This window comes from Corvus cornix, chromosome 1 (assembly GCF_000738735.6).
Source record: "Corvus cornix cornix isolate S_Up_H32 chromosome 1, ASM73873v5, whole genome shotgun sequence".
Classification (NCBI taxonomy): Eukaryota; Metazoa; Chordata; class Aves; order Passeriformes; family Corvidae; genus Corvus; species Corvus cornix.
The window spans coordinates 48786489-48799054 of NC_046332.1; the positions used below are offsets into that span (position 1 = coordinate 48786489).

General features: G+C 38.1%; 1 protein-coding gene across 1 annotated transcript in view; it reads left to right on the forward strand.

The window, feature by feature from the left end:
- The window catches only part of B3GLCT (beta 3-glucosyltransferase), a 49730-nt gene extending 43193 nt beyond the window's left edge, over positions 1 to 6537 (forward strand). Inside the window, exons 13-15 of the mRNA XM_039566103.1 lie at positions 916 to 1035; positions 1559 to 1703; positions 4896 to 6537. Of these exons, the coding sequence (XP_039422037.1) occupies positions 916 to 1035; positions 1559 to 1703; positions 4896 to 5063 (433 nt within the window). The 3' untranslated portion in view covers positions 5064 to 6537. The remainder of the gene's footprint in view (positions 1 to 915; positions 1036 to 1558; positions 1704 to 4895) is intronic.
- Positions 6538 to 12566: the final 6029 nt, after the last annotated feature.

A 12566-nucleotide genomic window follows, 5' to 3' on the forward strand; every position in this document is an offset into this window, starting at 1 on the left:
TTTAGCAATATTCACCTGTTCTTTATTTAAGTGATACAGCTATTTTATTAGTTATGTAGCTTTATATTACTTTAAGAAAAAAAATTGTCACTTTCCATCAGTATTCTTTTAATGGATATTAAAAACAATATTGTAACTTGGTTAAAACTGTGCATATCAGTGTTATCATGTAATCATATAGTCTGAATACACCACATTTTGTGATTCGTCAGTGTAGGTGTGTTTGAGATGAGGGGGTATAGTCATTTGCTAATACCCTTTCTAAGATGTGTTTCTCACAGAAATGTGTCAGAAGAAAGGTTTCATAAGCTCAGGTCAGTTGTCTGAGCTACCCAGAATGGTGTTCTGGAACTTGCCTTGGTTGGAAAATTAGATCCCATTCTCATAAAATCTGACACTGCAGTGAAAGCAAAAAAGGCACAGTGATCAATGAGCAGGATCACATGGTTAGGAACAGTGGTTCAAGACAGTACTTTACATTAAATCATGTGACAGAAGAAGTAGGATGTAACTGTGGATAATGCAATATTCATATAACTAAACCAACCCTTTTTGCTTTTCAATTTGTAGATGTTCACAGATAATTTGCAAAGATCTTAACATTGCTTGGAAAGTATAATTTCATGTTTTCTCTGAGATGAGATGCAGTTTTGCTGACAAACTGCCTACTTCAAAAAATGTTTTAAGCTAATTTGTTCATGATTTGACCAAATTCAGCAGTCATATCTCATAGTAAATAACCCATCATAAATTTCTGTTTAGCAGTTTGTATCTCTGGGGGAGTTTTTTTGGGTAGAATTTCTGAATTTCTCCTGTCATCATTGTGCTATTTAATAGAATGCTGTTGAGGGTAACAATGTCTGTTCCAAAATGAATGTTTACAAGATTTTTTATTAATGGCTTTTCATATTATAGTATCTTCAGACTCCGAAAATTGCTCAGCTGCTATGACCCAAATGAACCAGTATTCCTTGGCGAGCGTTACGGCTATGGCTTGGGAACAGGAGGATACAGTTACATCACTGGTGGAGGAGGGTAATCTATTTAAGCTGCTACTGAGATCTACATTAGTTCCTGTTTTGAGTGCAAATGTTCTAAATTACAACACAGATCACTTTCAACAGAAACAGTGATGTTTTCCCCAAATGTCTGCAATTCACCTCACACCTTCTGTGTAGTGACACATGCTGGTCACGAGTCCCCAACTCTTCTCTCTCACGTTTGAGTAAGATTGAGGAGAATATTCCTTTTGAGTCCAGGCCAAATTTAGGAGGAATTATCTGCAGTAGTAGAAATGGTGGGTAGCTAAGTTGTTGTTGGAATAACAACAATGGGTATAATTGGTGTAATTAATTTTCAGTATAAAAAGTAATTATCTTTCAGAAAATGCCTCTGGCATTTGTCCGTTCTGACCCCTCAAATTTTGAATTTCAAATATGTTGTATTGGAGGGCTACATTTGGTCTTGCAGTTTAAAATAATTTAGCAATATTTATTAATTACAATTATTTGGTGTCTTTAGTAGTTTTATACATTTCATGTGCTTTTTTTAAATTCAGGATGGTTTTCAGCAGAACAGCTGTTCAGAAACTGCTTGCTAGCAAATGCCGGTGTTACAGCATGGATGCCCCTGATGATATGGTCCTTGGAATGTGTTTCAGTGGCTTAGGAATCCCTATAACACACAGTCCACTTTTTCATCAGGTCAGAGAGCTATTTTTGAGTATTAAAAATGTATTTCATTTTCTAAGTATAAAACAGTCATAAATATTCAAACTCGATCAATATGTAATAACACTAACCAAGATGATGCTGCTGCTTTACCTTGGTTCCCAGCAGAACAAGACTGATCAAATAAGAGCATTCTCATACCATGGATTACTACAATACTTTGCTAGTTGATATGATATTTTAGCTAATCTATAACTATATTTTATTAAAGATGCTGTCAGAGGTGAGAATTTTGAAAAACAAATAGAATTAGGAGCCACATGCTTTGAATAGTTGTCATATGTCCTCTGAAGGAAAAAAACCTACAACAATAATTTTTTCTTCAGGTAATGGAGAACTAACTAAAATTTTTCAATAAATCTGCCTGCTCTACTTACCTAATTTTTCTATTGATTCAGTATTTACTATTCTGAACTATCTCATTAGTGAAGATTTAAAATATGAAAATACTGGTTTTGTGGTGGATTCTGAAGAATGGTATAAATATGATAAATTGCTCTATGCTAGCACATGGGAAAGAGAGCTCCCAAAACATAATTTTCATGTGAGTTTGGGAGAAAATGGCTGGAGTAGATTTGAATTTTGTTTCTGTCTTCCACAATATTTAACAAGCTAACTGTAGTGCCACAGTGGAAAACATGATGCATTGAGGCCTGTAGAGATTTTCTTCCTTGTAAGCCAAGTAAACCAAATTTTTCTGTGGTATGAACAAGAAGCACTAAAGATTTTTTTCCCAAACAGTGCACAACTTTTTTAAAAATCAGCATTTAAATGAGTGTAGCATTTGATGTTTTTCAGGTGTTGATCTAGTTGAAAAACTGGGAAGACCTGCGTACCTGAATAAGAGCTGAAAATAAGATAATAAGCGACTTGAGAATTAGTAAATTACCATGTCGTTCAAAGTAGCTGTCAGTGGAGGGAGGGAGTTTCTTATTTAAATTGTCATCTTTTCCTATGTTAAGATTACATTTCTCATTACATTTACTATTTAGAGAAGTGGGAAGACTGAGAACACACTGTTCAATATTTTAATTCCCTGTCCGTGTAAAGAAATCATATCTGTTTACTCTCCTGTTTTGTTTATCATTGCTTACTCCTTTCAGTACAGAAAGAAAACAAGTCATGCATATTATAAAATCAGCAGTTATTGAATAATTTGTGCTTGAAGAAGTGTTAAAAAAACCAAAACAACAAACCAACCTAATTAAAGCAGAGTCAGAACAGAACTCATTTTCCAAATTTGTAAGAATGGTCCTTATTAAAAAAAAACCAAAGAACTTCCTTGTAATCTTTAATAGTGTGCATTTGATACTGAATCACTTTGAAAGTGAAATCCTAGGAGTTTGATTTTCCACACAGAAAATTGCACTTGACTTCTAATTCATCTTTACTGTTACTTATAACGAATTCTAATTAAACATCCCTCAAACAGGAGTTAACCCTTGGGGGAAAACCACTGAATAAAAATTGGATGTGCTTGTTCTACAAATTCCACTATTGTGAAAAAAATATTTTAAAAATGAGAAAACCAATTTTGGATTTTCTGTCAACCAGAAAATAACTTCTTAAGGACTTGAGTGAAATATTATGATGTGTGATGTTCCTTGAAGTATGTGAATCTAAAATTGTACTGAGATGGATTATGAAAGAGAAGCAAAGATATCTTCATTCTTGGAAAGTCTATGATGTGTTTGCTCACTCTTACTGGTTTCCTGCTGCCTACTTGCTGAGTTAGATACATACATATTCTGTAACCTGTGCCAGAGCTTTCTGACATGATGAGACTCTTAAAGAGAACAGGAACCTTCCCATGTCGAGAAGCAGCCAGAATTGTGGTCTTAAATATGAAATCTGGGCTAAAGCAATATATTTGGCTTTTCTAGAATACCAAATACAAATTTTAGTTAAAAAAAAAAAGTTTTTAGAGCAGATATCATTATTTTAGAATTATCAAAACACCAGAATTGTGTCTATAGCTTAATAATAAGCTGATTAATTTTCAAACAGCAAAAATCTTTGGTCTCAGTTGTGTAAAAACTCTCTTTATCCAAAATAAATTCTTCAGGTTCTTGAAACCCAAACGTTCTTCAAAGTGTTTTTCAAAAGTTGTGAGGGATATAGGTTCCCTCTTGATTTCTCCAGTGGAATTTTTAAAAATAAGCACTCTGTCATTTAAATATCAGGATAAAAATACCCATAACACCAACAACACATATTCAGATTTCATAATGTCAAATTCTGTTGCCTAATTTTATGACTGTGATGTATACAGAACTGCATAGAGAATTCATAAATACCACCATAAGTAGGTGAAGCGTGCAGTATTGAATCAGTTACCAGCTTAGGCATCAAATCAATTATTTGTTATCCAAATCACTCAATTTTCCTCTTGTTTGGGTTTTTTTTTCCTTAGATATAAAACACAAAAGTTTGCCTTCCATGCATTTTTCTTTACAAAAACTCCAATGGCAAAAATGTAGTTGTTTTTCCAGGGACCACTACAGGTGGGAATTGTTTATGTAAAGGTGCATTTATGTGCTACTGAACTGCCAGAGAAAATGAAATACATGTGGTGCATTAGGACAGCAGCTGCATCTTGTAGCTGTGTTGTAATTCTTTCTGGTTTGATATAGCCTGCTAAAGAACAACAACGCAGTTTTCTGGCACCACAATGTATCCCATATTTGGAACTTTTACCTATCATAAAACTCCATGTATTTTGGCTGCTTATGGCCTTATTAGGAGCCTACAATCACAGTGGCAGTGCTGACAACTGTCATTAGAAGGAGGAAGAGAATATTGTTTAAAATAATTTTGTCATTATTGAGCCAAAACTGCATATTTAAAAAGATTCCATACCAACTACACTGTTTATTGCTTGACTGCATAGATGGTGGACATTTCATATCCCAAGAAATAGGGCATATTAAATATCAGTGTACTTCATTCCTAGCATGATGGCTCCAGTGTGAGTTGAAGATGTAAACTAATGCCTTGTCAATTGATTTAATAGAATGATGTAAAAACCTCCTTGTTACCATCTTGAGTATTTTGTCAGTGCCACATTGTTCTGTTACAGAGGCCATTGAGCAGTGATACTTTCTCTTTTTAAAATTATTATTGATCATTAACTACCAGTGCTTTTGCTTCTTTCTTCCATCTTAGGCAAGGCCAATGGACTACCCAAAAGATTACCTTTCTCACCAAATTCCAGTATCATTTCACAAGCATTGGAATATCGATCCAGTGAAGGTATATTTCACATGGCTGGCACCAAACACAGAAGAGTCACATAATGGAAAAAAAGTTGGATATAACAGAGAGGATTTATAAGCAGTAGAAGAATGTAAGTGTTAATTACTGTTCTACAGATGAGGGACAGTCACTACTGTGATTTTTGGTTTGTTTTCATGTTGTTCATCTGTTCATGACATGGGAAGTCAGTGTTTTGTTCCTGTTGCTTGCATCCCTTCAGAACAATGGAAGAAGGCACTTAAATGACTTTTGGATTCTTTTCCTCCACTTGGTTTCTTTTTAGAATGTTTCTGGGCTTTATATACCAATGAACTTGACACACATTTAAGAGTCTTGTACAACTTCACCTCTGTTCTGCTTTGGACTTGGTTCAGACAGCATCAATTTACATTTCCTTCCTTTGCTCTTTCAAAAGCTGAAGTTATTTATTTGGGAGCCTAATACTGAATAAGTGTTGAACATCTATTAAACATCATCTCTCACTGACTTACAGAAAACAGCTCTCTAAAAGGTTCTGGAACAGTTTCTCGATAAATCATAGAGGACACTTGACTTTTTTTCTGTGACCAGGAGCTAGATTGTGTGAAGGCTGTGCTCCTTTATGCTCATTGCAAATAGAAATACTGTAGTTTCCTGGAGTAGTTGGACCAGGCACGAAACCACTGTTGTACCTTTTAAGTTTATTGGCACTTCTGTGGAATGCCATGTACAAAATGGAAAAAAAGGTTAAGGACAGGGATTTCTTAGGTGGCCACGGGAGGTCACTGTGGCTCCTTTAGAAACCTAAGTCACTGTACATCAGTCTGGCAAATATAAGAGTGACTCTTAAGGATTTTGGCAGAACTAACACTTCAGTATTTCCGATGTGTGCATTTCAATAGCATATGAATGCCAGCTTTAAAAATTTTGTAGTATTCCTAATTTATATCATCAGGATAAGTAATTTTATGCATACAACATGTAAAGTGTGATTCATATTTAAAACTTTCTTGACTTCTTTTTAGTAATTCAGTTTTGTAAGAATGTTTGTACAAAAACTGGCTATAGTATGTTCTAAACTAATTTTTATATTGTAAAACTGCTTGTTTTAAAATGACAGTATTTGGCACCTGTATGCTGTCATTTAACTTGGCTTGCTATATTGTAACCAAATACAGGGTCTTAAAGCCATACTGCTGAAGTAATTTGTGTTTTGGTTTATTTTAGTAGGTTAAAAATTGATTCCACTCCAAAGAAAAGCAATACTTGCTCTAGAGTTGAAGTAGGGGAGCCTCGGTAATTACCGAACTTGTATAAACATTTGTTTGTGAATGCAGCTTGTGGGTTTCTAAGCACTGAATAGCAAGCACATATTCATAACAGATTCAAATTCTGATTAAGAAAGAGCAATCCGTGTTATGTCTTTTTTTCTTCCCACTACCAGTGCCTTAAACAGTAGACATTTTACTGATACCAGGACTATGTTCTCTGATACCATTGGTGAATTGTTAATTATGTTTACTGTTTAGAACTGTGAAAGCTGAAAGCTGAATAAAAGCATTCTTTAACCTTTTGTGCCTCCTTCCTCTCTGCGAGCCAAGTACAGGATTCTTTAAGCACCAGTGAAATAAGTTCATCACCTTAATTATGTTCACTGTCAGTTTTATTAAAAGGCGGCTTAATCTTTAGGGTTTTTTCATGTTCTATCCTGACCTCCAGATTAGGTCAGTTTTCAGCCTCTAGTTTTGTGCAAATGGAAAATGGTGTTTTGATGAGCACCTCATGTGATTGGGAGCCTTGCTGCTGTCACAAAACACATGTCACTATCAAATTCCCCACAGGTCTTGCAATGCAGTCCAATCAGGTTCAACTTCCAACTGGTGATATTTAATCTCTCCTTGGGCCCTGTGGAGGCAGACTAGATCAACAAAAGATGATTTGATTTGGGTCCAGGCTGTGTTGTGCCTGTAGACTGGTTATTTAGATGTTGGAAGTCACTGACTCGTTGATTGATTGCGTGCTTGACTTTTACTTCTGGTTTGACAAATGTAGTAGTAGCTATCCTAAAGTCCATCTTTTCTCTTGCTGTTAGCCCTGGTTTTACTGCAAGGTTTCTGGAGGTATTAGTAAGCATTAGACTTCTGATTTTAGTTTCCATAGTTTTGAAAGCAACAAAGCCATAATTTGCTCAAGTATTTTGCCCCCAGAACTCTGACTTTTGAGACACTGCAGCAGCATGACACAAATGACCTTTTGGTCCACCAACTAAATAAGATTTTTTCAAGCAAAGGATCACAAAGAGTTTCCATAAACAAGATATGAAGCCTTGTATGTGAACTTTAGTTTTAGAAGACTCAGGATGACTGTTACTAGCTGAAAGCTAAGGACAAAACTGTGTGTTAATGAGCCTGAACAGTACTAAGGTCTCTAATGAAAATCAAGTGGATTACAAATGGTGTAATGTTAAAGCAAATCAATAGAAGAGGCATTCACAACTCACTTGGAAACAGGCAGATTAAAACAGGGCTGCAAAGTTGATTGACTGCTTGAAGTTTCCTTTTCTGGGACACTTCAGGGTTGTGGCATGAAAAAGAAAATCTGGGAATCATTACTGACTATTTGTTTTTAATGTTTATAACATAAAAAATTTCCATGTATTAAGATCTTTCTTTGACAGAATTCTTTTGATAATTTGGTTGGTTGGTTCATCTTCCAGGAGCCAAAAAGACCCTTGAAATACTAGTGCCTTCAATACAGCAGATATGTAAATGAAGAGTGACAAACTATTTGAGGCCCACATTTGATCAAAACTGAGAATGAGGGCTGTGGATCTGTTTTTATTTCCCTACATCTGCAGATGGCCCAGGCATGGAGGAACCCAAAAGGACCTGACCTTTGTCTCTTCCTCTGTGATTAGGAAAATGGGCGAGTCTTGAGGCAGCTTCTAAGCTGGGTAACTTTCTTTTTGTGCATGAAGAGTTTGCCCTAACACCAGCTCCAATGGCTGGAGGGAGGAGTCCAAATTACCTTATTTTCAATTCCTTAATTTCTCACGGATTTCATTATCATGGCTGGAACTAGAATGTCTCAGCCAGAGGCCTGAAACACCATTCAATGAGATTCCTGGAAAGTGGGATCAACATTGTGTGTAAGGACTGTCATAACTATCTTCTGTGAGCACCTCCAAAGCCAGTAGTGCCACTGCATTACCAAGAAACATGGAGAAGTAGTAAGAGATTTGCTTTTTGCAACACTGTAAAATTGTGAATCCTTTTGTGCATTGAACACCATGATAATAAATATATTTGAGTTTGCTTCAATGCAATTGCTTCTGCTTCTTGTTGATATGAAACTAAAGGAGAAATTTAGAATTCTGAGCAAAATGCTCCCTGAGGGTGTCACCTCATCATACATTGGCTGAGGAATCTAAGAGCACCTGACTGTTCCATTAGTGCTGCCTGGTGCAGCTCTGGCTCTGAGGTCCCATCAGCACATCAGCATGGTGGCTTCACCCTCTGTACTACCCCTGTGCACACATCTGTGTCAGTATAGAACAAATTCACCTCCCCAGTCACATTGAGGGCTTTAAGTAATTGTTTCGTTCAGCAAAGGAATAGATTCAATATTGATTTGTAGGTAACTAATTTTTCTAGTTCAATTTGTGACACATTATATGCATGTGTAAAGAATAGGTTTTTTAATACACAGTGGTAGCCATTGTGTAACTACTTGATTTAAATTCTGTCCTGAGAAGAAAAGTCCTCATGCTTTTCAAATCTCAGCCTGTGGTTTACAGGGAGAGACCTGTGGGACTAGAGGAAGCAGAGAGAGGTGAACAATCTGTTTTCATCTACCTGCTTTTGCAGATTCTCTTGACTTGTTTATTTGTGCCCTTGTCAGCCAGGAAACAGAAGTACCTCCACTGAAATCAGTTAATGAGATTTCTTCTAGGACCTGCATTTGCATGGCAAAATGAAACAGCTTTGGTGGAGTGTGTGTGCACTGGTTAGTTCTGAACACAAGGGGAAAAGAAACAGTAGAAATAATTTATTTAAAGATGAAAAGATAAGTAGGCATTATGCAAATGCATACAGAGGCCTAAAGGACTTGCTTTCAAAGAAAGGAAGAACTGGTTTGGAAAACAGGCATGGAGAGGAGTGATGGGAAATTACATCAATGGAGTTTAATGAAACATTCTTTATGGAAAATCTATAGGCATGCTGCTTTTGTAAGCTGAAAAAAAAACCAATGCTAAGCTATTCCTGTGAGAAATAAAATTTTAAAGCAATGCTTTTTGTAAGTCTGAAGGCTTAAGTGCCTGACTGTTAAACAGAACAACTCCAGGAAAGTTGAAAGCACTAGGCTGTTAATATTTTACACTCAACTTACAGGAAAAAAAATAGTGTAAGCAGATTGTTAATTAATAAAAAGCCAATAAAGAAAATTTTCTGCTGGGAAGGTTGTTGTGCATCATCAACTGGTTTGTGCCCACTTCTCATTTATGCATTTCTAGCTGGGACATCCTCCAGATGAAGGTCTAATCAGACAGTTTATAATGAACCCCATCAAGGTCCTCATAGCAGGAGCTCACGTGTTGCCCTAGTTCTACAGGCACTGCACCCCATCTTCACAGGGGTGCTGCGTGACACTGTCTGCTACCTGCTCCCCAAAAGCCTGGGAGAATGGCAGGAAATCCAGCACATATCCCTCAGGAAGGATGGAAACATTGCAGGACTGAAGATCTCGTGAGTTCCTCAATGGTCTTAAGGAAAGCTTTCACTGGTCCTCCTTCAAAGTAGCCATTCCCAGGCTAGCAAGGCAGCAGAAATGATGTGAGGAGTAACCCTGAGTAAACACAAACGTGAAGTAATAGCCTGGAGCAGGTCAAGCTCAGCTGTATCTCCAGGGGCATTGGTAGCTCTAAGGACAGTCGGTCACAAGTGCTGATGGGTGATGTTGGCCAGTTCACCAGCCTTTTTTTCCAAAGACTTCTTAAGACTTCTTACGTTGCAAAGATTCTGTTTGCAAGCTCCTTGAGGGAGCCCTTTACACAGAGCAGAGTGGGAGCTGTGCTCCAGGTGCTGTGGTTTGATGCAGCCTATGCTGTGGTCCCATGGCCTCATTCTGCCCAGCCATGAAGCTCTGCTGAAAAAGTCTATCTCTTGTCCTGACAAACCAAGTTACTAATTTGTTGTTTCTCTTTCTGTTGCTGTTTCTTCAGGCTAGAATTTTCCTGTTGATGGATTTTATCTTAACTAAAACATCTGAGCCTACAAATGCTAGTACTGGAATGACTTCACACTTAATAAACAGTGAAATACATTTTTAACAAAATAAAATGTGGATAATCATACTATAGTTACCAGCTTGTTATATTCTTGTGAGAAACTCTGTCAAGTGCAGTTCAAATGTCTGAAAAGATTCGATTTTGTTTTATAAGAGCTGGCTTACCTCTACTATGGCTTGCCCCTTGTTCACCCAAGCGCGGTATGATTAACACTTAAACCTTGCTTTAGAAGCTCATAATTGTTCTGCCAGTCTTTCAAAAACTCGTAAAATACTTGCTGTCCTTCCAGCATTACCGTAGGTGTTGCTTATTATGAGTGGTTTTGTGACCTTTGTTAGCAATTCAGCCACTTCTTTCTTAAAATCTTTCTGATTTCTTGAGTGAAAATCCTGGAAGATAAGATGGGTTGCAATGAAGAGGGTAGAGATTGTAGAAATGCAGAAAACACAGGTACTGAGGTACCAAAGTCTGTGCAAATTTTTGTGCTCACATTACTGTATGCAGCCATATGCTCATGGATGTCAATACTGATCTCCATGTTGGAGTCAGTCTTAGTAAACCTTTCTGAGAATTTCCTGTCATATTCATTCCTTCTAGAATAGAGAATTGTGGATTTACCCTAACGATGGACATGCTCATACTGCAATTGACTGCTTTGGTTCCTTGTGCATGAATTTGTTCTTGTTCTTCGGCCGCTGCAGAACTGGGACTCTGAGTGGGTGGGTTAACTCCTACCTTACCATCCACCTGCCCACAGGCAAGATCCCAAAACAGTTGAAATTACAGCCTATTTTAAATAACATGGCTAATGTAGCTTTTGGCTCCATGGGCAAACATCGTAAGTTCTGCACTGCGTCTCTCCATGTGCTGGAAAGGGCAGGACTGAACTGCAGAAGGGCCCTAGTGCAGGACTGAAGAGACCCCAAGAAGTGATAATGTAGCCAGGTTCCTTCCATTGCCTGTATCCCATGTGAAGAGATGCATTTTGAATGCAGACATTAAACTCAGTGACCTGAGTCAGATTCTTTGCTTGTCGGCACTCATTTAAGTAGGAAATATTTTCCTTTCAGATTAAAAAGTAACATATTCCAGAATTTGCTCCATTTTATTTCTGAAGACAGAAACAATGCAAAGGGTGTTAAGGATCTGTAAGACTTTGGGACAGTCTTTTGTTCCATGAAAGACTAAACAAGCTAAAAGTATCCATTTGAAAGAGCACAAGCGGGGTAGGGAGTGGTTTTTCTCTCTTTTGTAGCCTGGGTACAGAGAGATAGAAAACAAACTTGCCAGGGTAGTTCTAATACAGCAAGTGTGTTTTCTGTAGCACAAAACTGAACTGCAGAACCTGACGGCATCAGCTGAGCAGAGACTAAGAAGTACTAAAAGAGCTTAAAGCTGGATTGTACAAAATCACAGCAGAAAGGTCTGTAAATGGCTAATAAACACAATGGTTTTCAAGAAACATCTTCACGCTAAGGCTCTGAATTACTGCAGCCTGACCCTGGGCAGGTACACTGAAATGAATGCTTTGTCCCAGTTCAGTATGACTCTTTCTGTGTAATACTGGCATGTGCACAAAGTTCAGTTCAGGGCTCAGGGCTTGTGATTATCAGCAGTGCTGCAGCTCCTGTGCCTACAGAGTACTGGAGCCTCCTGTGCTTGTACAAGTCCAGAGCCACCTCAGAGACCATGGGTGAAAAGAGAGAGTCTCTCAAACCTCTGCTTTCCTCTTCTGTGACAATATCTGAGAACCCCAGAAGCAGATGGTTGTCAACACTTGGACCACGGGCCACACATGGATGCCATCTAAGTGTGGTTCACCACAGCCTATGAGATGAGAAACATGCCAAAGACAAAAGCCCTAAAGTTTGGGCTCTGCAGGGCAGCCAGCCAAGCTCCTTGCTGAATCAGGTTTTAGGATCCCAAATAAACCAAGCAACTTTTCATATGAGAAAATGAACAAGCTTTGGAGCCAAAACATCAATGGCATCTTGAGCCAGTGCAATGCCATCATGAAGATGGAACCCAGCCCTAGCTAGGCTGAAATACCTACTCCAGGTGAGTATTTAATTGACTCCCAACAGCATTAATCACACTCCTGAGAGGACTGGAGCCAGTGCTGTACCAGCTTCTTCTGAGTGAGCAGATCCCTTGTACTTCACGCCCCTCGGGTGGTGCCTCTCAGAGCTGTTTCTCAACAGGAACAGCACATTTGCACACAGAAACTCAGAACTGCAGAGCAGCCCAGGCTCCTCTGGAGGTCACCTGGTCCATCCCCCCTGCTCAAGTAGGGTCACATACAGCTGATTGCCCAG